This window comes from Balaenoptera borealis (genome assembly GCF_965194805.1).
Source record: "Balaenoptera borealis genome assembly, chromosome: 16".
NCBI lineage: Eukaryota > Metazoa > Chordata > Mammalia > Artiodactyla > Balaenopteridae > Balaenoptera > Balaenoptera borealis.
The window spans coordinates 33,459,012-33,485,530 of NC_138872.1; the positions used below are offsets into that span (position 1 = coordinate 33,459,012).

Genomic DNA, 26,519 nt, shown 5'->3' on the forward strand with positions numbered 1-26,519 from the left:
ATGGAGGCTGTCGAGGTTCTCCGATATTGCGGGGCTTCGATGGGGAAGCGACTCGCCGGTGCCCCGGGCTGCTGAGCTCTCGCCGCCTGCGTCCCCGCAGCTCGCCCGCAGGGCCATGCTGGCCTCGCGGGTGGCGCGCGCCTCGTGGGGTGCCTTGCGCGTAGCCGTGTGGGCGCCCGGAGCGCGGCCGGGCAAGGGGCGCGCTCGCGGGGCCTTGCTGCCGCCAGTGCCCTGCTGCCTGGGCTGCCTGGCGGAGCGCTGGTGGCTGCGCCCGGCTGCGCTCGGCCTGCGGCTGCCTGGGTCCAGCCCGCGGGCCCACTGCTCGGGCGCGGGGAAGGCAGCCCCCGGGCCCGCAGCGGAAAAGGACGCTGCCACCGAGGCCCGGGGCGGCCGGTGGGGCCCGGCGAGCGCCGCCAGCCTGGTACGTACCGAGGAGGAGGCGGAGGGGCGACTCTGGGTCGGGGTCGACTGCTCCGGCGGGGCTCGGTCCCGGACGCAAATAAAGTGCCGTGGCCGGTGAGGTCTGATGCTTCCGTTTCAGAACTTTTACAGCGTTCCCCGAAGAGAAGTTATGGGCAGATCATTCGGTCGGGGTGAGTGTCAGGGGTACCAGCCGCGTCCTCCTTCTGTCTCGGTGGTCAAGTTAGAACCCTCTTCTTCCCCTCTATCCGCACCGGTAGCTGGACGCGCCTCTGGATACTGCATTGGTAAAAATAGCCTTCACTTGTCTTATTAAAAGCCCATTTTAAATTTTCTGAAGCGAATCCCCAATGTTTAGGGCAAGTCTCTGGGCGTCTTCAGAAAGATATACAGGCCCTTTTGTTTGCTTGTGCAGGTTTGGTTAACTATCATTTGCCCTTTGGTAACTTTACATATTGTAGGATGAAGGATAACTAAGTAATTTAAATAGTAATTAAAAGATCCTTTAATCTCTAATTATAGAAAAAGATTAAACCTCTCTTCCTGAGGTAACGGAGGAAAATATTTGTCTGCTTACCTGTTGAAATACTGACCAAACAGAAGACATGAGAGCATGAGTGTGGGAGAGCTTTTGATGTCATGTAGCAAGACTCATGCAATTATTACATCTTCAATTGTTATGTCTTAAGTGGGCCCCTGTGCTGCTTTCATCAGTTGTACAGCATGGGTTGGGGTGGCCACATCCTGGCAGGGGTCTCAGCTACATTAATAGCTAGAGCATGTTGGGGTTTGAATGAATGCTGGATGCTTTGAGGTTGCCATATCCTGGCTGAAGTCCTTCCCAGAACGGCAGTAGTTGGTCGAGTATGCCACAGGTTATCTGGTTGGGTAATCTGAGATTAGCTCTCTTAATTTTAACTTAGAAACGTTTACGAAGTTAATGATTAGAAATTGAGGTATTTTATTTTAACTGGAATATTTTATGTGGAGCTAAAAGGAATCCCTTTCATTGTTCCAAGAACATTCAGTCTGGTTTATTAATTCACCAAATGAAATGATCTGGCTGTTTACAACTGTGTCTTTAATTTTTCCCCATGGGCCTCTCTGAGTTTAATTTTGGGCCTCTGTATTCTGACCTTTTGCTTTGTTTTTCCTTTTTGTCAATCATGAACTGTACCTCCCCACCCCCTTAGTGAGCCACTGTAATGCTGGATCAGTATTTGACTTACTCTGTATCACAGTATGGTCAACAGACTTATCTTTTTTCTCTGGACTCTGAAACACTTGGACCTTTGAACTAGAATTTGGAATATGTTCCAAGAATGATTCCATTTAATTAATATAATGTGGATTAGTTCAACAGAAGGTCCTTGAGTAGAGGTTTGGAGTGCTGCTTGTTTGGTGATTGTTTCCTGGAGAATTTGAATTTTTCTGTAGCTTTAGTGACGGTATTTTGCCACTGGGCCCCAATAACCCCATTATTCCTCCAAACTGAGGTGAACATTTCTTGCTGGGTTCTGTTTATAAACACAAACTTAGTATCTTTAGAGAACTGGCTTTTCTTACAGAATGGTTGAAGGTATTTTAAAAGAGGTATTTAGAAGAGGAAATTGTTACTTTTTAAAAAAATCAAAATTAAGGTTCAGGCAAATAGGTTACTGATTGATAAAGAGGTTAAGTAGGGTTATCTTGTGAGGAGATAGTCCCATGGGGTAGAGCTGGCAGTCTTGACTCAGTGGAGAAAAAAAATCCAGCCTTTAGGGAATGACATTTTCTCTGTATTATTTCTGTACCCTTTTTTGTGCAGTGTATCGTAGTTCCACTAGGCTGAGGCTTTTTGAAGTTGAAATACCCTCTCATGAAACAGACTTTGGCAAGGAAGGAATGGTTTTCAGAGCAGCTGCCGAGGTGCCCTTTTGTTGGTGCCAACTTCAAACACCTTGGCTCCAAATGAAGTTTCAAGGAATCATAAAGCCCCCCACAGGGGAGCTGTGAAAGCCCTCAGCTTCTGGTTGGGGATCTTAACATTTCTGTGGCTATTTTAAACAAATTTACAAAACCTCTTTTATTTCCTAAGTATCTCAATCCCTTTTCCTTGTTCCATTTTCTTCTAGCAGTTCTCCAGTTTAGTGATGAGGTTATGGAATTAAATGTTTTTTTCCTCTTCATTCATATCTCCAACACTGTATATGGCATTTAGCATTCTTTTGATGGGTATGTGTAGAGGAGTGAGGAGAGGTTATTTGCAATAAATGTTTTTTAGCCAAAATGCCCATGGTTGACAATTTGGCTTTTTTCTGACACTTTCTAGACCGTTTGTCTACTTGAAGTATAAGATCTTCCTGAAGATCTTTTTTTTAATTTTGTATAATGGGAAGGTAATTCTTTTTTTAAAAAAATTTTTATTTAATATAGTTGATTTACAATGTTGAATTTTCACTTTTAAAAGCAGTATGTTTTTAGTTTTGAATTCTGATGGTGAAGTAATACATTAAAGGCTTGACTTATATGATAGATAATACATGTTTCTTCCTTCTCTCTTTAGTGAAAAAACTTACTCTATATACAGCCAACATTTTAGTCTGTGTTTGGGTATATGACATATCTTCATCTTCTGCATTCTTAACAGTTTTAGATGTGTGTAAAAAGAACAGAATGGATTTTAAAACTGAAAGTACTAATTTTAAGGTTTTTGTAGCTTCTAACCTTTAAGTTGATGGAGTGTATTTTTCCAATGTATATAGTTATTTAAAGTATGAATTTATAGTATTTAAATTTTGTTGTCTTTATGTTTCAGTATGAAAACCCATGGACAATCCCAAATATGTTGTCAATGACGAGAATTGGCTTGGCCCCGGTTTTGGGCTATTTGATTATTGAAGAAGATTTTAATATTGCACTAGGAGTTTTTGCTTTAGCTGGGCTAACTGATTTGGTAAGTTGTACCGGCACTCCCCCTGTTTTGCTCCCCTTCTAAATCCCAGGGTCTCTACTACACTGAAATAGCACAGCCTCAGTCTGCTTTTCTTTGGAAGGAAATCCTCAAGATGAATTTCACCTAGTACTTTGTGAAAGGCTTGTCTTTAACATCCATGTGGGACTCTGTTATTCTTTATATGATCTAAGGAAGGAAGTGGAGGTTGTAGGGAGGCATGGGAGAGGGAGCTTTTTACTCTTGGTTTTTAACTTTTTCATAAAAGAAAAAACCTTAGAAATTCTCAAAGGGCCAAGTACTTGCTTTAGGGATAGAAATAAAGGAGAGAAGCTGTGAGACTTTTTTTCTACTTATATAGTAGAGAGAAATATCTGATCTGCAACAACAGTTGGTTTTACTGGTGGAGAGGGAAACAGTGGGCCAGTTGTTGTGACCAGGGAGCTTGCAGAGGCCAGATCTCTGCTCAGGTTTATGCTGGCAGGAGGCCATAGGCACCCCACAGATTTGGTCCTTGATTCCTTCTCTACACCCCTCTGACCACCTTCCAGAAGACCCTGCCCTGGGTGGGCATTAGACATCCTTCCTTCTTCCACTCTCCCAGCAGATGGACCAAGGAGAAAAGAGCACCTTGACACCACTGTGTCATTTTATAGGAAGGGAAAGATTTATTCAGGTTATCTCTAATTAGAACTTGGAAAATAATTTTCTAACAGAAAGCCTCACTATGTGTTATATAGGCTTTTGTGGACTGGCCAGTCATCATCATGTATGACATTATTTGCATTTACCACCCACCCTGTTGCATAAAAGATTTGAAATGGCTTGTAAAACTACATGTCCTGCAAAAACACAATTGAAGGAAGTGGGGAAAAGGTAGAGGAAAGATTTTAAATTAGGACAAAAGCATGTAGAAATAGACATTGTATATATAAATTGTATATTCTTGTACAAGGCTGGTCTGAGATCCAAGTGAGCACCCAGACAGGCAATAATAATTTGGTGCCTCTTTAAACTGATGTCTGTTTGAAAAGCTTTGCTCAGTATTCAGTGAGAATAAAGAGAAACTAATTTTCTGTTAATAAAAATCACGTAGCATCTTTCTTTGTAACATCAGCTATTCCCTTTGAGGTTCATAGAAACAAAATTCCACCTGCCCAGTAGCATTGTTGAGCAATACAGAATTAGCTGAAGCTTCTGCAGGATAAATAAATGAGGGCATTTGCATTGTTATGTGGCATTTCCAAATATGCATCAAATACAGTTTCTTGAAGTGGTTACCACCTCTTTTTCCCGAGTTTAGCTCCTGTTTGTCACAACTTCTCATTCTCACAATCTCTTCTTTTGTCCCTGCTTTTGTCTGTGAAGCCTGAAGCCCTCCACTTATTAATATGGTCTCCAAGTCTGTCAAAGGCCATTATATTGATAATGGAATTTTTTTTTTCGTAATAGGCAAGATCTTTTTCAGTTACTGGATTTGCTCTTTTTTGGTTTGTAGGTTTTTTTAGTTGCCACATGAGATTGCAATATTCATCGAATGGGAGAGGCCTCATTTATACTTTTCTAAATAACTAAGACAATGTGTATGGAAACCTGAGTTAACTGGCACCATATTACATTTACTTCATGTAGGCTTTGATGCCTCTAGAATGGCTGCTGGGCAGATGGCTGGACTCATGGAGGGTTTAAGTAGGCGAATGTTGTATATGGGAAATGGATTACAGGAATGCAAGAATAGAAGCAGAGAGGCTGGTTATGAGGCTGATAGTAATCTAGGGAAGTGGGTTGGGAAATATGTTTTGAAGATAGAGTTGATATGTTAGTGGATTGGATATGGGGGGTGAGAGAAAGGAATTAAATAGGAGTGCTAGGCTGTTATTTTTTTTTTCCTTTTCAACAAGCAGATGCATGGAGGTTTACATTTTCTGTGATGGTCAACACTCAGGGTAGGACAGGGTTTGTGGGAAAAGAGTTGTTATGCCTGTTCAGATAGAGGTAACATTGGGTAGTTGAATACAGTAGTTTGGAGTTGGAGGCAATCATGGTTAGAGATAGATTTAAGAGTTATCATCATATAGATGGTCAATTCTGGATGAAATCATCTAGCCTGTGGTAAAAGAAGAGAAGAGGTCAGAGAAAAGAACAATAAATGGAGCAATGGAGAAGGAGCCAATAAAGGACACTGAGAAGGAATAGCTGGTGAGAAAGAAAGAAAATTGGGCAGTAAGGTGTCCCAGATGTTAAGTGAAGAAAGTGTTTCAATTGTGTTGAAGTCAAGTAAGCTAAGAATGTAGAATTCATTGGTGACTTTTATGAGTACAATCTCTAGAGGGTGGGGCAGTCAGAATGGGCTGGCGAGCATACATGAGGTGGTGATGACAATAGATGTCACACTGAGGAAGTTTTGCTTCATAGGGGAATAGAGAGATAGTCAAGGAAGGGTAGTTTATAAAGAGATACATACTGGGGAAATTTTTGTTGTTAATTAACTAATTAATTAAATGACTGGGTAGGAAGAGAGAGATTGATGATGCAGGGGAGGTGGGGAAAACTCAAGGTAAGAGGGCCTGGGATCAGGGAACGCAGAGAGAATGTGCATGGATGCTAGTAGGTGGTGGATTTGGAGGTGGGAATACGAGGGAGGGCTGACAATCTGTTTCTGTTTTTTGAGCAAATATAGACATGGTCATGAGCTAGAGAGAGAGGCTTTGGGAGGGATGAGCAGACTGTGAATAGAGAAGGTAAACACAGTAAGCAGATGTAGGTTTGCAGGCAGTATTGAGTGCCCACAGGAGATTTGTGGTCATGAAAAAGAGAGATCAATCAGCCCATTTATGTGTTTTTCTTGATCAGTGTTCAGCTGCTTGGGTGCAGGCCTGGAGTACATGATAGTTGTATTTAAGCAGGGTTGAGGGAGAGTGGAGTAGGGAGTTAAAGAGGTTTACAAAGAAGAGATGATGTTGATGACCTTGGAATCCAATGTGGGTAGAGGAACAATGAAGACAAGAGGGTGATGATGGTGAAAAAATGGGAGGTTAAGTTCCCTGAGATCAGAAACTGACACCTGAATCTTCCAAGGCCCCAACTCCCAGTTCTAGGCACTTTCTGTTAGTGTTACCTGTAGTATACTTAAGAAAATAGATTTTTTCAGTTGAGGTAGTAATAGCTAGTAACTGCTTTTTTGAGGATTTACTAAGTGCTGAGTGCTAAACAAGTATTAATCACATTATGTACTGAGACAACCCACCCTTCGAGGTAGGTAGCACTATCTCTGTTTTACAGATGAGGAAACTGAGGCTTAGGCCAAATAACTTGCCCAGAGTCACACAGTTAAGTGAGTGGGAGAGCCAGTGCTTGAACCACTTATGCTCTGCTGCGAAGAGTAAGTTCTTAACCATTGTCCTGTACGACTGCTCTAAGTCATTGGAATACTTGAGATACGGAGGACTTATTTGTGCTTTAAAATGTACCATGTTAAATTATGTCTAGATTAATTTGATCTTTTTCCTTGGAACTAGGACTGGAAAATTCAAATATTTGTTGAAGTTTGAAGTTAAATAAAATGAGTAAAAGCCAGGGTAGGGACTTGGAAAACCAGAAAATATCTGCCTCGTTTAATGAAAATAGGCAGTACTTGGTTTCAGTCAGTTTTGTGGCCCCAGGGTGGCCAGATCTTCTCATTTCTCAAGTGAGCCTGGAGATCTGGATTTTTTGAGTTAAGACTTTGAATATTTAAATATTGGCAACTAATTTATATTTAAAAAATCACTGGGCAGGTCAAACAAAACCAGCCTGCAGGCCTCTTTGGCCCCCTGGTAACCCAAGTACGACCTCTGCTTTAAAATATAATTTGTTTCCAAGAGTAGTGAATAAGTAATTTTCATATCAAAAATTTTAAGTAGGCCAGGTACAGAGGACTGAGTTTTGTATTCAAATACAGGTCATGCAATATAGTCAGACATGGAATTAACAGTGGCACTAGATAAAAAATATTGATAATAACAGTTAAAAGAGAATAAAATAAAAATAATAACAGCTAAAACATAGGGAGTTGGGTCATATTATAGAAAAGTAGGTAGGAATGGAAGTTAGAAAATCTCGAAGTTAAACGGTAGTCCTTGCAAGTAAAAGCAGCTATTTTGGCTGTAGTGAACTAGCCCAGCGCTCAAGGGGCGGGGGATGGGAGGGGTGGGTTGGGGTGGAGTGCCTAGTCCATGCTCTGTCAGTCCTGCTTTCTTTGAGTTTTATTTGTGTTCTTTACATCTCTAAATTTGTGTCTGGGTTCATCCCACAAAGGGGCATTGTGAAAACATTGCAAAATAGCTGAAGGCCTTGAGAAAGAAAAGTGAAAATTTTTTTCTGTAGAAAAGTGAAATCATTTTCTGACCAGTTGGTAATTTAAAAGCTAAATGTATACCAGTAAAACAGAAGGTTTGGGGGTAAGAGACAGAAGAGGTTTTATCTACATTTTATGCAAGTATAGCTGTTACTCTGGTATCTCTTAACCTTCAAGATATCTACTCTGTACCTATTATGACATTTATTAAAAAAAAAAACTTCTATTTTCAGTTGGATGGATTTATTGCTCGAAACTGGGCCAGTCAAAAATCAGCTTTGGGAAGTGCTCTTGATCCACTTGCTGATAAAATACTTATCAGTATCTTATATGTTAGCTTGACCTATGCAGATCTTATTCCAGGTAAGAACGCCATCATGCGTACTTTTGAATAGTACAGGGAAGAATCACATTTATCAGCTTAGGATTTCTCTTGATTGAGAGACAAATAATTTTTGTTACAAAAATATGTTTTCAACTTTAAAGTGTTTCCCTAAATTTAAACTATTGAACTGTTTTGCTTGCCAAGCTATTTGTTTTACTTTAGAATTTATGACCTTGTATATACTATAGAATGCATTGTTTTCTTAGTAAAATTTGTAAAATTAAAATTGAGCAAATATTTCAAAAAAATTGAGCTAATTCATATTATCTTAGAATCTTTTGAAACTATGATTTTCTTAGTGCCTAGCTTTTGAAAGCAATTTAAAGTTTTCCTAAGTTATTATTTATTAAGTACAATTTAATAAGTGAGAGCTCTGAAATCCTAAAGATGTCTATAAAATTTCACATTGTTATTATTATTACTTAGATGGTATTACGCAATTTTAAATTATACACGTAGTTTGTACATTGTCTGAATACTTTTTTTTAAAATTAATTAATTAATTAATTTATTTTTGGCCACGTTGGGTCTTCGTTGCTGTGCACGGGCTTTCTCTAGTTGTTGGTGAGCGGGGGCTACTCTTCGTTGCGGTGTGCGGGCTTCTCATTGCGGTGGCTTCTCTTGTTGCGGAGCAAAGGCTCTAGGTGCACAGGCTTCAGTAGTTGTGGCTCGTGGGCTCTAGAGTGCAGGCTAAGTAGTTGTGGTACATGGACTTAGTTGCTCCACGGCATGTGGGATCTTCCCGGACCAGGGCTCGAACCCGTGTCCCCTGCATTGGCAGGCGGATTCTCAACCACTGCACCACCAGGGAAGCCCCTGAATACTCTTTGTAACAAAATTTTATGATCTTTTGTATTTTGTATGTGCTTTTTTGGTTGTTCATTTTCTACTTCAGCTGTGTTTCTCAGTTTTTAATCCTTTGGTTCAGATTAAACTGTTTATTTCCAAGAGTTAGAACCTGAGAACAAAGAAGCTGCCACTTGGTCCTTCAACACCATGTTATTACTGACATTTGATAGGAAGAAGTTTAGTGGCGTTTCAGTCTAGTATAGTCTCCCAATCTAGAGGTTCTTTTTCTCCTCTACCTTTAGGCTTTTTAAAAAAAAATAAATTTATTTATTTGTTTTTATTTTTGGCTGCGTTGGGTCTTCGTTGCTGTGCGCGGGCTTTCTCTAGTTGAGTGGAGCGGGGGCTACTCTTCGTTGCGGTGTGCGGGCTTCTCATTGCGGTGGCTTCTCTAGCTGTGGGGCACGGGCTCAAGAGCGCAGGCTCAGTAGTTATGGCGTACGGGCTTAGTTGCTCCACGGCATGTGGGATCTTCCCGGATCAGGGCTTGAACCCGTGTCCCCTGCATTGGCAAGCGGATTCTTAACCACTGCGCCACCAGGGAAGTCCCTACTTTTAGGCTTTTAAATCCACATACCAAATTTAAAAATGAATTAGACTACTGTTTATGTGCTACTTTGAAAGTCAGAATTATGGTGTGTGTATGGTTGGGGGTATTGAAGGGGCAGGGGTATGCTATAAGTAATATATATAATTTGTAGGAAAAAAGATCCTAAGGAGCATTCTGTTAACATTCACAATTAAAATTAGTGTGTGTGTATGTGTATTTTCATGCTTCCCATTTTTCACAGTTACTTTGTATTTTGTTGTATTGTTTTACAAAGGTTGGCCAGCCCAGGTATTTCCCTGTTGAACACAGAAATTGTTTCCAGGTTTTGGTATTATGGATATTGTTGATACAATTGATGTAGGTCGCTTTTGGAACTGAAACTTCCCTTCATTATCATTCTGGGAACTTCCATTTTCTCTCTTCTGTGTTGGGTTTGTTTTTCCAGGCTCCCATGGCTTCCTTGTTATGGTCCTCCTTTTGGTGGAGTAGAATCTCCAGTTGTTTCCTATGCTAGGATGCAGCCTGGCAGCCAGGTTTTTAGAGGTGTACAATGTCTTTATTCTACAGACATCTAAAATGTATTTGTTCTACCCTCCATACTTGAATGGGGCATAATTTTCAATTGCAGGTTATTTTCACTCAGAATTTTAAAGACCCTGATTATAGATTAACAGATTCCATCTTGCTGTTGAGAAGTCTCATGCCATTCTGATACCTTTTCCTTTATGTGTGATTATGTTTTGTATTAGAAAGCTTTTAAGATTTCTTTGCATAATTCCTAGTTGATGGTTTAAAAAAATTCTCTCTCTTAAAAATTAATTTTCTAACTGCTTCTTGGGATACCCAATTATCCCAGCACTTTTTATTGAAAAGTCTATACTTTCCAGACTCACTGCCATGTGCATATATACATGGGTCCATTTCTGGGTTGTCTAGTTTATTCCCCATTGATTTGTCTATCTTTGCACCAGTACCGTCCCTAATTATTATTATTACTGTGCTAAAAGTCTTTTTTTTTTTTAATTTATTATTTATTTATTTATTTTTGGCTGCGTTGGGTCTTTGTTGCTGTGCGCGGGCTTTCTCTAGTTGCGGTGAGCGGGGGCTACTCTTCGTTGTGGTGCGCAGGCTTCTCGTTGCAGTGGTTTCACTTGTTGCAGAGCACAGGCTCTAGGTGCACGGGCTTCAGTAGTTGTGGCACGTAGGCTCATTAGTTGTGGCTCGTGGGCTCTAGAGTGCAGGCTCAGTAGTTGTGGTGCACGGGCTTAGTTGTTCAGCCGCATGTGGGCTCTTCCCGGACCAGGGCTCAAACCCGTGTCCCCTGCATTGGCAGGCAGATTCTTAACCACTGCGCCACCAGGGAAGTCCCCCAAAAGTCTTGATATATGATAGAGCATGTTCTTCCACCTTGATATTCTTACCTGTTTTCATTTGTGTGTGAATTTTAGAATCAGCTTTCAAGTTCCCCAGAAAAACCTGTTGGGATTTTATTGGGATTGCACTGAATTTACAGATTTATTTGGAAGAATTGGTATTTTTACAGTATTGTCTTCCAGTCCATATACATGTTGTATTTACTCTATTTAGGTCTGTTAAAATGTTAAAATGTTACAGTTTTCTCTAGAGAGGTAATAAGTAATTTTTTATTAGATTTATTCCTAGGTGACTGATAGTTCTTGATGCTTTTGTAAATGGTAGCTTTTTTAATATTTCATTTTGTAATAGCTGATGTTGATAGGATGAAATCAGTTCCATCTCTAACAGTGATTTTTGTGTCTAGCAAAACTTGCTGAACTCTTTATTCTCTTGGATTTTCTGTATCCTTGATTATGTATTATCTATAATTAATGACAGTGTGTTTCTTCTTCTCCAATCCTTTTACCTTTTTAAAAATTTGCCTCACTATAGTGCACAGTGCAGTGTTGAGTAGGAGTGATATCTGTTTCTTATTTCCAGTCTAAGAAGGAAAGCTTTCAGTCTTTCAGTATTAAATATGACATTTCCTGTAGGGTTTTGTAGATACCCCTTTTTCAGGTTAAAGAAGTTCACTTCTACTGGCAGTTTGTTCAGAAGTTTTTTTACATTGGATATTGAATTTTATGAAAATTTTTTTCTTCATGTATTATGATAGTCATATTTTTTCCCTTTAAGCTTAATGTGTGGTGAATTACGTTATTGATTTTCTAAGTTAAATCAACCTGATGACATTCCTGTTACAAATCTAACTTGGTCATGATATATTATGAAGATATTGCTGTATTTGGTTTACTAATATTTTGTTGAAGATTTCACATCTAGATTCACAAGATTGGCCTGGAATTCTTTTCTACAAATACCCTTGTTAGGTTTTTTTTTTTTTTTTTTAATATTTATTTATTTGTCTGCGCTGGGTCTTAGTTGCAGCATGCGGGATCTTTAGTTGTGGCATGTGAATTCTTAGTTGCGGCATGTGGAATCTAGTTCCCTGACTAGGGATCGAACCCAGGCCCCCTGCATTGGGAGCGTGGAGTCTTAGCCACTGGACCACCAAGGAAGTTCCCTACCTTTGTTAGGTTTTAATACCAAGTTTATAATAATCTCATAAAATGAATTTAGGGAGTGTACTCCCCCGCCCCACACCCCATTCTTGGGAGATGTTTGTGTGAGATTGCAATTATTCCTTCTTGGAATGTTGGTAGAACTTGTTGAAGCCATTGAAGCCTGGAGTTTTCTTTGGGAAAAAGTTTTAAAATAGTTGATTCATTTTTTAAAAAAGTGGTTACAGGGTGATTCAGTTTTTCTGGTTCATCTTTTGTCTGTTTTGTGAGTTGTGATGTTTTTCTAGGAACTTGTCCATTTCAGCTACATTAAAAAAAAATTTACCATAAGCTATTTATAGTATCCACATTAACTTTTTGATGTCTGTAGGCTATGTAGCTATGCCCCCCTTTTCATCCTAATTATTAGTTATTTGTCCCTTTTTTTCTTTGACTTGTCTTGCCAGAGGTTTGTCTGTTTTATGAATCTTTTCAAAGAACCAACTTTGAACTTTGTCAAACTTCTCTGATATGTTTACTACTTCATTAAATCTTGCTCTTTTATTTCTGTCTCCTCCTTTGGTTATTCTCTGCTCTTTTTCTAAATTCTATAGATCAGTCCTGTCTAGTAGAAATATAATGGGAACCATAGATCTAATTTAAATTTTTCTAGTAGTTATGTTCAAAGTGAGAAGAAACAGGTGAAGTGTGTGTGTGTGTGTGTGTGTGCTTGCACTTCTGCTACAGTGGAGACTGAGTGCTCTTTGCATGCACTGCTGCCTGTGCCAGCCCACCCCCCATTTTAATAATATTTTATTTAACCCACTAGATGGAAAATATTGTCATTTCATTATATAATCAATAAAAAATCATTAATGAGATTTTTTTTCATACTCTGTCTTCAAAAGCCAGTGTGCTGTTTGCACTTACAGCACCTCTCACTTCAGACTAGCCACATTTCAAGTGCTTTATCTTTACATGTTGCTCATGGCTATTGTACTGAACAACGCAGCTATAGATGAATGTTTAACTCGTTCCTTTTTTTTTTGTTTTTTTGTTTTTTCGGTTGTGCCGTTGTGGGATCTTAGTTCTTCAACCAGGGATTGAACCTGAGCCCCCTGCAGTGGAAGCACGAAGTTGTAACCACTGGACCACCAGGGAATTCCCTCAGCTTTTCTTTTTTAAAGTTTGCATTTAAGGCTATATATTTCCTCTAAGTGTCCCTTTCACTGTATCTCATATGTTGGTATTAGTGTACTTGTCATTATTGAGTTCAAAGTAATCTATTTCCATTATGATATTTCTTTGGCCTATGGTGTTAATAAACATTTATTTCTTAATATGTGGGATTTTCTAGGTATCTTTTTGTTATCGATTTCAAGCATAATTACCTTGTGTTCAGAGACCATGTTCTGTGATTTTAGCCCTTCAGCCCAGTACACAGTCAAATTTTATAAACATTTTATGCATTTTTCAAATGAATGTGTATTCTGCAGTCATTGGGTATGATGTTCTACATATGTCCATTTGGTCAATTTTTTTTTTTTTTAAGTAAATAAATTTATTTCTTTATCTTGGGCTGTGTTGGGTCTTCGTTGCTGCACGCAGCCTTTCTCTAGTTGCGGTGAGCAGGGGCTACTCTTCGTTGTGGTGCATGGGTTTCTCATTGCGGTAGCTTCTCTTGTTGCAGAGCATGGGCTCTAGGCACGCGGGCTTCAGTAGTTGTGGCATGCAGGCTCAGTAGTTGTGGCACACAGGCTTAGTTGCTCCACGGGATGTGGAACCTTCCTGGACCAGGGATTGAACCTGTGTCCCCTGCATTGGCAGGCAGATTCTTAACTACTGTGCCACCAGGGAAGTCCCTGGTCAAGTTTTTAATCTTGGTGGCTAAATCTCCTTCTTTACGGACTTATTTTTTACATTTGGTCTGCTTTTCTGTCAGTTACTGAGAGAGTAGAGTTTCCTGCTGTGTCCAATTTTCCATTATTTTTTCTTTTTAGCTCTGAGTTTTGCTTCATGTGTTTTGAAGTCATGCTATTAATAAGTGCATATAAAGTAGAATTGTTATGTCTTCTTGGTGAATTGAATGTTTTATTTTGAAGTGACCCTCTATATCTTTAGAAATGATTTTTGCCTTGAAGTCTCTCTCTCTCTCTCTCTCTTTTTTTTTTGACCACACCATGTGGCATGTGAGATCTTAGTTCCCTGACCAGGGATTGAACCTGTGCCCCCTGCAGTGGAAAGGTGGAGTCTTAAACCATTGGACTGCCAGGGAAGTCCCTGCCTTGAAGTCTCTTTTGTTGACTATTACTATAGCTACACTAGCTTACTTTTGGTCAGTGTTTACATGATAAATCAATCTTTTACTTTCAACTTGTCCACATCTTTATACTTTAGATATTCTTTATAAATAACATATAGATAGATGGTTTTTCTTTACTTTATCCAGTCTAAAAATATTTTATCTTTCAACTGGAACATTTAATCCATTTACTATGATTACTAATATTTGTGTAGCAGTCTTCCATTTTATTTTGTGTTTTATTTGGCCTGTATGTTCTATTCTACTTTTGTCTATATTCTATTATTATCACTGTTTTCCTGTACCAATTGGAAAGTTTTACACTCTGTTAACGTTTAGCTAGTCTCAAAATTATAATTCATCTTTATCAAAGTTTAATGTTAACAAATCTATACATTTGGCCTTCTGTATCTGTGGGTTCTACATCCACGGATTCAACCAACCTCAGATTGGGGGGAAAAAATCTAGAAAGTCCAACCAAACTTTGCTGCAAACTGGAAACTGAGAGTATTTACATTGTATTAGATATTAAGTAATATAGAGATGACTTAAAGAATATGGGAGGGTGTGCATTGGTTATATGCAAATACTACACCATTTTATATAAGGGACTTGAGCATTTGTGGATTTTGGTATATGTTGGGGGGAAGCAGGGTGGATCCTCAGACCAGCCCCCCATGGATACCGAGGGATGCCTATACGCCTTCTGGACACTGGAAGGGCCTTAGAATACTTTAACTCCATTTATTCCTTTCTCAATTTAGGTTATTCTCATACTTTAATTTTATATATGTGTTCAACCCACATGATATTGTTTATTAAGTCAGTGTTCATTTAGATGTATCTTCATACTTTTTTCTGGTTTATGTTTGGTGTATTTCAGACCTTCCACCTGGAATCATTTTCCTTTTCTCTAAAGTATATCTTTAGAAATTCTATTAATACAGGTCTACTGGTGGTACATTCTTTTCTTTGTTTCTCTGAAAATATTTTTATTTTGCCTTTATTCTTTTTTTGTGTGTGTGTGAGGACATTTAAATTCTACTCTCTTAGCAGATTTTAATTATACAGTACAGTGTTACCAACTAGTCAGTGTGTTATACATTAGATCCTCACACCTTATTCATCTTTTTTTTCATCTTAAAATTGAAAGTTTGTGTCTTTTTACCAACCTCTATTTCCCTTTTTTTTTTTTTTTAGAGTCTACATATAAGTGATATCACGCAGTATTTGTCTTTCTCTGTCTGATTTTGCTTTTATTCTTGAAGGATATTTTTGTTGGGTATAGAATTCTGGGCTGGTAGTTGTTTTCTTTCAGTACATTTAAAGAACCATGCAATTGTCTACTCACTTCCATTGTTGATAATAAATTGTTAACCCATTTCTTTTTCAAAGGTACTTTTACTCTGTCTGCTTTTAAGATTTCCTCTTTCTCTTCGGTTTTCCATAGTTTCACAATATTTGATGTGATTTTCTTTTTTATTTATCCTGCTCGTGATTTGTTGGGCTTTTTAATCTGTGGATTGATATCTTTAATCAGTTCTAGAAAATTCTGAGCCACAATCTTCAGGTATTGTTGTCTGTGTTTCTCCTTCTTTTGGGACTGCAGTATATCTGTGTTAGATTTCACTGTATCCTTAAAGTGTCTCAGCCTCTTTTCTGCATGATACCTCATTTTATCTTTCTGCACTCCATTCTAGGTGATTACTAATGAAGCTTGCTCTTTCATTTCACTGATTCTCTCCTCAGCTGTGCCAAATTCGTTTAAGTCTTCTATTATATTTTTTAGTTATAAAATCTCTATTTTATTCTTCTTCAAACTTAGTAAATCATCTTTTATAGTTTGCAGTTCCCTGCTGAAATTTTCAATCTTGATTTTTATATCCCTTTGAACATAGTAAGCTTTAGTTGTTTTATAAACACTGATAATTCTGAAATATCTTTTGAGGGTCTCTTTCATGTGTCTGTTTCTATTGATTCTTACTAATGGTATCTTATGTCTTTGGTTATTTTTGACTGTTTAGACACTGTACTAATATTTAAGAAAATAATTTGGAGGAATATCTTGATGTGTAGGATGATGGCATCACTCTCCAGAGGAGATTTTTTGTTCAGTTCTGCCAGGTATCTAGGCATGCTAACAGTCTGGGACCACCTAGATGGCCAGATGATAAGACATTCTTTTTTAAGGCTTAGTTTGCTTAGGGCCATCTCCTCTCCCAACCCTGTGGGAATAGTTGTTCAGATCCCAGCTTAAAGCTAGGAGGTGGTTTGTCACTGCCCAACCTGAGGGCTCTGGGCTTTGACTACTGTTCCCCCGCCCTTTAAGGCTGCCAAAACCCCTATTCAGCTTTGTGGCTTACTTCCCTAGGGTCAGGGACAGTGGCTTTGAGTGGCTTTGAGTGCCTAGGCTTTATTTTCCTGAGTTCTCATTCTGATACTTTCTTAGCATCTTACAAGCTTTTCACTTTCAAGATTTTTTTGTTTAACGTTCTTCTTTAATTGTCTTAGCAGGAGAATTATTACCTACTCAGATATTAATGGAGCTGAACCTGAGGATCTTTTTATTTACCTATAGGTCTGAAATTTTACAATGGTATATGTTGTAGATCCTACTAGAGTTTGTAGTAAGTCTTTCTTCCATTGTGCTGGGTACTAAGAAGGCCCCTTCAGTCTGAAAACTTATCCTTCAGTTATGAACATTTTTCCCTAGGTTCTTTTCTTACTGGAAACTCTTTTTGTTCTCTTTCTGGGAGATTTCCCCAACTTTGTCATTTACCCCTTCTACTGACATTTTAATTAATTTATTTATTTAATTAAAAAAATTGTTTTTTGGCTGTACTACGTGGCATGTGGGATCTTAGTTCCCCGACCAGGGATTGAACCCTCAGTCTCTGTAGTGGAAGTGTGGAATCTTAACCACTGGACTGCCAAGGAAGTCCCTCAATTGACATTTTTATTGCTATCATTTTTAATTTCCAAGAGGAAATAAAGAGCTCTTGTTCTGTATGTTCTTTAAAAACAAAACAAAGGGGCTTCCCTGGTGGCGCAGTGGTTAAGAATCTGCCCGCCAGTGCAAGGGACACGGGTTCGAGCCCTGGCCCAGGAAGATCCCACATGCCGCGGAGCAACTAAGCCCGTGCGCCACAACTACTGAGCCTGTGCTCAAGAGCCCGCAAGCCACAACTGCTGAGCCCACGTGCCACAACTACTGAAGCCTGTGCGCCTAGAGCCCATGCTCCACAACAAGGGAATCCACTGCAATGAGAAGCCCGTGCACCGCAACGAAGAGTAGCCCCCGCTCGCCGCAACTAGAGAAAGCCCGCACACAGCAGCGACGACCCAACACAGCCAACAAATAAATAAATAAATAAATAAATAAATAATTTTTTAAATGTCTTTTTCTTACTTCATAGGTGAGTATCATCATTTCAGGACATCTTCTGTCTATCTGTTTTTGCGTGTGTGTGTGGGGGGGTGGTTTTAAGCCCCTATATTGTATCTATTTCTTTTCTTCTTTTCTTCTTTTTTTTTTCTGTTTGTTTTGGTCTCTCTTTCATGATGGAGACTTTGCTAAAATATCTGGTGATCCTTGGCTGCTTACTTCATAAATGTTTAACTGGGTGCTCCCTGGGCATTGGTGGAATTTGTTGGGTGGTATACTACCCTCTAGGGTGAACAGGCAGTGAGAGACCAGGCATGGCCCTTAATTCTCAGTACCTTTAGGTCTATTCTGTAGGTAAGAGCTCTCCATTTGCTCCTTAGAGATTGCAGAGGTCCTGGTTTAGAGATTAACATGTAGAACAAGGGTTGGCAGACTTTTTCTGTAAAGGCCAGATGGTAAATATTTCCGACTTTATGGGCCATGTGGTCTTTGTTGTAACTACTCAAGTCTGCTATTGTAGTGTGAAAACAGCCATAGAAAATACATAAACAAATGACTATGGCTGTGTGTTAACTTTATTATTTTCAATGCAATAATGTATGCTATTGATAGTGATCACTTCTACTATATAAAAGTGACTTGATTTTATTTCCCTTTAACACTAATAAATTTGCTCATGATGTACTTCTTTGTTGCAGAAACTGTATTTCAGACAGAGTTAGTAAATAGAGAGGAAAACCTTGGAACACTCCCTGACACATTTTACACCTCCCTAACACACTATCATACTCTAATAGACAAAGGAAAGCTGCTTTAGCCCTGGAGGAAAAGGGAAAGGAAGGCCGGGAGAGAAGGCAGGAACAGTTAGAAGATTCAAAAGCCAGGGAACTGGACAAAATTGCCTCCCAAATCACAGTAAGAGCCTGTATGTATACGTGCTCTCAGTTGGCAGAGGCCTTAGAGATCACCCGGTGCAGCCTGGTCCCAGTCTGGCTGTGCTTGTGAACCCCCAGGGAGCATTCATCTTTGCTTTTATGAAGCTTTCACGAGGTGATTCTGTGATGAGTAGTCAGTTTGGGGAACACTGGATTTTGTAAACAGTCCTATCTTCCACCAGACTGTTAACATGGTAAACTGAGCCCAGAGATGCATTCTGCAGTACTACTGACTAACTGGTGACCTTGGCCAGGTTTTATAATCTGCCTGAGGCTTGTTTTCAATATTTGTAAAATGGGGTAATGATGGTTCACATATCATGGAGTTGATATGTAGATTAAATGACATAATATGTATAAAATACTTAAATGGTGCCAGATGCCCAATAAATGGTAATTTTAGTAGTTAATAGAACTAGAGCCCAAGGCTTTGCAGTGTATTGAATTGCGTCCTCTCTTCTTCTGCAGAAACCTTATTTAGAATTAAATTATATTCTTTTTACCCTGTGGTGATGAACTACAATAACAGGTGTTTATTTTCCGCTAATGTTGTGTTTACTGTATATAATTCACATGAGTTTGCTGCATTTTAAAAATAAATAAAATCTGATTGTTATTTGATTTTGCCAGCTGATTATTACTATAGAAAAGTTTGGTTTACAGGCACAAAAATCCTCCTAAAAATCATGACTGCCTTGTTTTGTTACTTGGTTCATACAGCCGAGTCTTCTTTATGCTCCAAATGCCATGACTTGAGTGGATAAACATTTTCTCTTTGGAATCGTCTTGTCATTGAGTACTAGGCCAAGGATCAACACTTACATCACAGCCACAACCAGCAGAGATTTAAATTTTAAATCTGTAATTAATTAGTGAGATTTTTCGTAAGTTTCTGAACCAATAGAGGACCCTAAGTATAGCCTTAAAAGTAATTCACAAAGAGCTGTTTGAAAGTATTATGGAAGGGATGTGCATGATTCTTTTATTTTAGTAATTGAAACAATTTGAACTGTTAGCCTCGAGATTTTTTCCTTTTTAAAAAAATATTTTTTTCTAATAACATGACATATATTCATGGTTAAAACTTCCTTCAACGTGGAAGGATGTAAAATGAAACAAGATCTCTGCCCTCCCATTCTCATTCGACAAGGGAGCAGGAGTTCCTTGGGTATCCATTTAAAATGTCCTTCTGCTGGCACTGGGACCATCCTGTAGGATCTTAGGAATAATGAGAAAACTATCAACAAGTTGAATTCATGTTTAACTAGAATTCATTGAATGAATGAGCAGAAGAAAAAATAGCAATTGCCTGGATAGGAACTGGCCGGGCAAAAATGAAGATATTTTGGTTCTCCACAAGTGGTACACATAGCAAATTTTACTGTTCATAAGATAATCTAGAATGCAGAAGCAAGCAGTCAGAGTTCTTGAAAGTCAGAAGGGCTTGAGTTGGGACTTCCCTGGTGGCACAGTGGTTAAGAATCCACCTGCCAATGCAGGGGACACGGGTTTGAGCCCTGGTCCCAGAAGATCCCACGTGCCACAGAGCAACTAAGCCTATGCGCCACAACTACTGAGCCTGTGCTCTAGAGCCAGCGAGCCACAACTACTGAGCCCACGTGCCACAACTACTGAAGCCCACGTGCCACAACTACTGAAGCCCACGTGCCTAGAGCCCGTGCTCCGCAACAAGAGAAACCACCGCAATGAGAAGCCTGTGCACCACAACAAAGAGTAGCCCCCGCTCGCCGCAACTAGAGAAAGCCCGCGTGAGCAACGAAGACCCAACGCACCCAAAAATAAATAAATAAATTTATTTTTTAAAAAAAAGAAAAAAGAATGCCTTGAGTCCCGGCATCCTTTCCAACCTTTTTACCATCTCATTCCATGTAATTATAGTGAGCTTGGTGATCTTTTTTCTAAATTTACAAAGCTGGGAAGTAACAAAGGAAATAGGGCTGAGTAGAGCTGACACTGATAACTGCAATTTAAAAACGTATGCAAGGAAAAAAAAAAATACAGAAAGGGGTGAGAGGATCAACATTCTGAAATGTGACTTTAAAAGCCATAGTCTGTCTTTCACCTTGTTTTGAAGGCAGGTTAAAAAAATATAAAAATCAGTGGTTCACTGTAAGGACCCTAAACAGGCATCAATAAGTGTTTATTTTAAAATTTTTGCTTAGGTGAAGCACCAGTTTATGGTAAGACTTCATTGTATGTATAATGTCTTAATAATTTTCAAAATCCCAATCAAAATTATTTTATATTTGATTTTCAGTTCCACTTACTTATATGATAATTTCAAGAGATGTAATGTTGATTGCTGCTGTTTTTTATGTCAGATATCGAACTCTTCCAACACCGGTGAGTTTGTTTCAAAAAAATGTTCTTTTAGTATTACTTGTAACTTAAGGCAAAAGAAAAAAATCAGTATTGTGTACTGAGTTTCACTTTATGGGAATAATTTATGACAATTATGTATTCAATCCATTTACTAGGAATTTAAAGAAAACAGACATAACTGTCATCTTGCTATTTGAATCACCCATTATGGTAGCTGTTCAGTGAACATATGAATAATCAGTTTTTTTAAAAGGATGTTTTTGTTATAAGTGAAAATTGTTTTAGTTGATAGTCCATAAAACTCAGGCCAGCTAGCCCCATCCCTAGCAGCAAACTCTGTTAGGAGTGTTTTGTATAAGTAAGCACCCTTCCCTGTCTAATTTAGCTTCTAGTATGGATTATCTAGAACTGGTTTTTAAAATCACAGTTTTATGAGCATGGAGTGGTCTGTTTGCACATCTGTTCATTGGTTCTACAAATATTTGAGCACATAAGCATAGCATAGCTTATAACCACCTCACGAACATAACCTCATCTTTTGATTCCCAGTCCAGTGAAAATGGCAGTATTTTATTCATTTTGGTTCTTTTTAGCCTATAAAGAAAATAGTGATGAGGGAGATTTGTTGAGTCTATTTAGTAGAAAGACGTAGTCAAGCAGACTTTATGATACTTATTGTGTTAGAAATTTATAGAAATTGAGAAATCTATAAATTAAAAAATATGTTTTCAGTAAACTGTAGGTGATTTATGAAGAATGTAGATGTTGCTCATTTAGTATAATAAAAGAAGATGGAGATAAAGGGTTTATCTAGCATATAGCCAGGCATGTGTTATACACTCAGTAACTGTTACATATAATAACAAAATATTTATTTTAAACTTGAATGATGAATAAACTTTATTTATTTTTTTGTCCTCTGCCAGAGAACACTTTCTAAGTATTTCAATCCTTGCTATGCCACTGCTAGGTTAAAACCAACCTTCATCAGCAAGGTAAGAGACACACAACATCCTTTTAAGTTAAAAACCCTTGTGGATTTTTATTATGATGACTATAAACCTCAGCCTGGAGCAGCTGAAAATGAGACACATTTTAATGCATTGACCATAGAGAATAGAGAGTGGGGTCATTAATCCAGTTCTTTTGTCCTCCAGGCTTTCTGGATCTTTAGTATATATGTTGTGTTTTGTGTTGGTGGTGTAAGAATTTAAGTCTCCAAATGAGGTATTAGGGCCACCACTTAGGGGAGGTGTAGAAAGTGGAAATGTAATTGCATATTGACACAGAGTATGAAGATTCCTTTCTGGTTTCACTACCCACCCCTCCCTGTAGTGAAAACACCATATAACAAGGTCCTTTCATTTGCAAGATCGATTGTTAACATGGAAAGGGATAGGAGAAAGTTTTATTCACTAATAAACAACTCCTACTCCTAGTTGTCCATCTGTTTTCCTGAGCCCTCTTCAGGGTAATAACTGTATGCCAGTCTTTGCACACAGAGAGGACACTATTAATGCTTCTGAAGGCACATTTGTTTTACTAGTAGCCTGGGTAAGTTTGCTGTAATTATTCTTTTGCTCCATGCCTTGTGACAGAGGTTTAACAGGTTAGGGATGTCAGTCATCTTTGGGACGGAGGGATGATTACTCTTAAACCAGAGACTCCCTAGGGTGAATTTTTACCTACAAATATGCGTTATTTATTTATTTATCTATCTATTTATTTTACCTATTTATTTTTGTGACTTACATAAGTATCAAGTACAGTAATTGGAGTATAGCACTGTACAGAAGGTGGCTTAAAGAGGTACCAGGGACAAATGCCTCAATTCCTTGGGCTTGCAGGGAGTTCTCCAGACAATTTTTATTATTTTTAAAACGGAGTAGAATCCTTGTAATTTGGCTGCAGAATGGATGAGAGAACATAGGTGCTTCTCTAGACACATCACCCACAGATTCATACATCACCCGCTTCCCCAGAATGCTTCTCTCAATGAGTAGAGGAAGTCTCCAGTGGTTCTGTTGTCTTCCTTTTCTCCACCACTCTGTCTTTTAGGGTAGGGAAACCTACTCATTTCCGAACTGAGAGCCTCTCTCATGGAGATTAGTGCATTTCAATTTTCTAACCTCATAGGTTTGACAGGTGGTAGGCAAGTGAAAGGAGTATTGAATGAAGTACTAGGAAATCTGGGTTCTGGGTTTGGATCTGTAACCTGCTATGACTGCTGGCAAGTCACTTAACTCATTACCTTTTTACCTGTGAAGAGTAGCTTCATTATTTCCATATTCACAGGGCTGTTTTAATAGGCAACTGAGAAAAAGGCAAAGAACTTTGCAACATTATTGAATTGCTATGGAAATTCAAGATAATGGTGTTTTCTGATAGTTGCCCTTCTCCTCACTATATAGGGCAGCTGTGGAGACAGATGAGCCCGTTAGTGAAGTTTAGCCTTTTGTGTGAATGCCAGCTTCTTTGGCAGGGATATTACAATATCAAGCAAGCTGAGGGTCTGTTGTGTTACACTGTGATGGGTTATGCCTTTCTCTCGTGAGCTTGAAACATGATTGGGTTGGCACTGTTCATTTATGACTTCTTTTTTTTAGGTTAACACAGCAGTCCAGTTAATCTTGGTGGCAGCTTCTTTGGCAGCTCCGGTTTTCAATTATGCTGACAGCATTTATCTTCAGATCCTGTGGTAAGCTAAACTTAGAATTACTCTCTGAGAATGTCAACAAAATGGCTTATTGTGACAATCCTAGAATTACTTTGTTCTTAATCATGTTTATCAAGCACTGGGTAAAGCTGTGGGCTATATTTTTTGATTGATACCATTTTTAAGAAGCTTACTATCAAGTATAGGATATAGAAGTTATAGGGGGTTTCATGCAAGTTAGAAGGGATGAGAGGTACAGATAATGTGTTGGGGTTTTGTAGGAGAGAAAAATACTTCCAGGTAGGAAGAAGAGGGAAAGCTTCAGGGAAGAAGTGGCATTTGAGCCATGAGGTCTAGGTGGAGAGAGACTGAGGGGAGGCCATTCTGGTGAAGGACAGACCCTGAGCAAAGTCAGACATGCAGGAGAGTGGATAAGGGGAAAGTGCACCCAGCCTAGTGAAGGGGGCAGAGTGGGAGAGAAACTTGGAGAAAGGAGTTTGAGTTTTATTTTATTAAGGTTATGTATAGCCTTGAAAATGTGTCACATTCATACTTTATGCCACACTGATACTAAAGCACTGTATTTTTACTCTTAACTCGATAATTAAAACTTTGCTTGATGCAGTCTGAGCCAGAAAATAGTTGGTTAACTAAAGTCAGTTAAGCTAAAAAGCTTTAAAAATGATACACACGCTAGACATTTTATTTTCTAAAATATATAATCATACATTCATTCTGATTCGTCCTACGTCTTCTGATAAAGGCCCAATGCCTTTTCTTTGATTATAGGCTCATCAGTGGGATTTTTTTTCTTTCTTGCAAAAAACTACATCCATAATACAACCTCTGTGATTTTCATGTTCTGCTTCTTTTAAAGTGATATAAGAATGTAAGACATTTATGAAGCAGAGTATAGAAACTTTCTAGATTTTTACCATTTTCTCTAGTATTTTAACAATTACATTGTCTACTTACTTTGACAGTAATTTTTAGCAACTCGCCATGATATCAAGCCTTTCCAAAGCCTCCAGCTTAGTTCTCAGAAATAGTGACTCTTCCTACCTGTATGTTTCATTATGTGTGAATTTAGGATATCAAACTGGCATAAACAGGTTTGGGATCAAACTGATAGAGTCCTGATGAGCCTACACCTCACCTGGTGGAAACAGAAGCACATGCGTGCACCAGAAAGGAATGTGTTAGCTGCGAGCACTCAGCAAGCCCTGAGTGTCACTCGTGTCATTTCAAAGAGAATCTGATTAATCTAATTCTCCTTAATTTTAAGGAAATATCAATAAAGAAAGCTGAATTTTATTTAAAATGACTCAGATATTAGAATTCCCAAGATCTGTAAGAAATAGCTTCTAAAACTAACACTCTAAGCAGCGTGGAACAGTGGGAGGAGCACAAGGGCTCTAGAGTTGGAACCAAGCCAGACTCATAGTTCTGTGGCCCTGAGCAAGCTCTCTGGCGCACTGTTTCCTCTGTAAGATGAGCTTGCTGTGAAAAATAAAACTACCTAGAATAATGTCTGGGTAAAAAATGACAATTGCTATTATTATTTTTTTCAGACTGATTAACTAGATTAATTCTGTTTGACATTACTGATTCAAATGAAGTCTTAAAGAAAAGCAGTATATTTAAATTCTTGTTAAAAAAAAAAAAGTTACACCAACACAGGCTTTTTTACTTTGAAACAACTCTTTTAAATGTATTCTTTATGATTCTTATAGTTAACATTTTTTAGAGTTTAGACTAAATTTTATTTCTTTCCTTCCATAAAAGGTGTCTTACAGCTTTTACCACAGCTGCATCAGCTTACAGTTATTATCATTATGGTCGGAAAACTGTTCAGGTGATAAAAGGCAGATGAAAGTCATCCATCATCATTAGCAAGGAAGCAATATATATCATCGGCGGCAGGGCCAGTGGAAATCTACAGGCGTTTCCTTTTTTGGTGTTCAGCTTGAAAAAGGACTTGTCAGAACAAACCATGTCATCAAAATTTAAGTAATATGCATTGAAAATAAGCTTGATCATGGGCATATGCAGAATTTCCAATGTATTTTTAAATACAAATAAAACTATAATTTAGAATTTTTTTATCTTAGGTTTCTTGATTAATTTATAAGTAGCAATTATTCCAATTATTGTCAGTCATTTTTTGATCTGTAAAACAAAAAACAGTCTAGAGCATGGAAACTGAAGAGTTGTCACTTTAATAGAATTTAGATTGCTCACAAAGCACTAGGGAATTTCCTGGGTTTAAATATGTATCCTGTACAACTTGGCTGCCCAGTTGTTTGTTTGACTTTTAGATCTGTGCACACATTAACAGTACATGTGGTTAATATTTGATTGTTTAGGATAATGACTATAAAGGTAGCTTAGTTGTGGATGAAGTATACTTGTAAAGAGATTAAAAATGCAGTAAATTTTGAAAATAATAAATAAGATCAAAATAGAAGGTACTGAAGTTCATGTTCAGAAGTCTTCCAACCTCTCAGGTGCCTAATAGTTTATGCATCAGGATAATAAGTGACAAAGGTAGTTGAAAAATGAAAACATGTCTGTTACCCTAGCCATCCAAGAGGCAGTGAGTTACATCATGCCTTCCCACTGTATCTCTAACATAACAATGTTTGTATGATATTGGGACCTGTATTCATATGTTATGTAAATAATATGAAATTATATTTTTCAAAGGTTTTTTTAAGCTTTGGGGAATCTTCTTTTGTTAAGATGTTAAAGGAATAAAAGAGCCGGAAAAAAGTGACCTTCAGTTTGGGTTGTCTGTGTTCCACGGTCGTCTGCTGTTGCGAAGTTTTCTGATTCATAAAGTCCATTCAGATATATCACTTGCACTTAACATTGTAAAAATAATTGGTTTGGGATCATCTGACTGAAAAGCCC

General features: G+C 38.4%; 1 protein-coding gene across 3 annotated transcripts; it reads left to right on the forward strand.

The window, feature by feature from the left end:
- Positions 1 to 26,382, forward strand: CRLS1 (cardiolipin synthase 1). Of its 3 annotated transcripts, none has more exons than XM_082359880.1 (7): positions 1 to 421; positions 3,218 to 3,355; positions 7,922 to 8,051; positions 20,886 to 20,971; positions 21,877 to 21,945; positions 23,557 to 23,648; positions 25,392 to 26,382. In XM_082359880.1, the coding sequence occupies exons 1-7, from the start codon at positions 116 to 118 to the stop codon at positions 25,477 to 25,479; spliced, it is 909 nt and encodes a 302-aa protein (XP_082216006.1). In that variant the 5' UTR covers positions 1 to 115; the 3' UTR covers positions 25,480 to 26,382. The 3 variants fall into 3 exon arrangements, with proteins under 3 accessions (XP_082216006.1, XP_082216007.1, XP_082216008.1); XM_082359881.1 differs by having other exon boundaries at positions 285 to 593; XM_082359882.1 differs by lacking the exon at positions 1 to 421 and adding an exon at positions 686 to 707.
- The last annotated feature ends 137 nt before the right edge of the window (positions 26,383 to 26,519 follow it).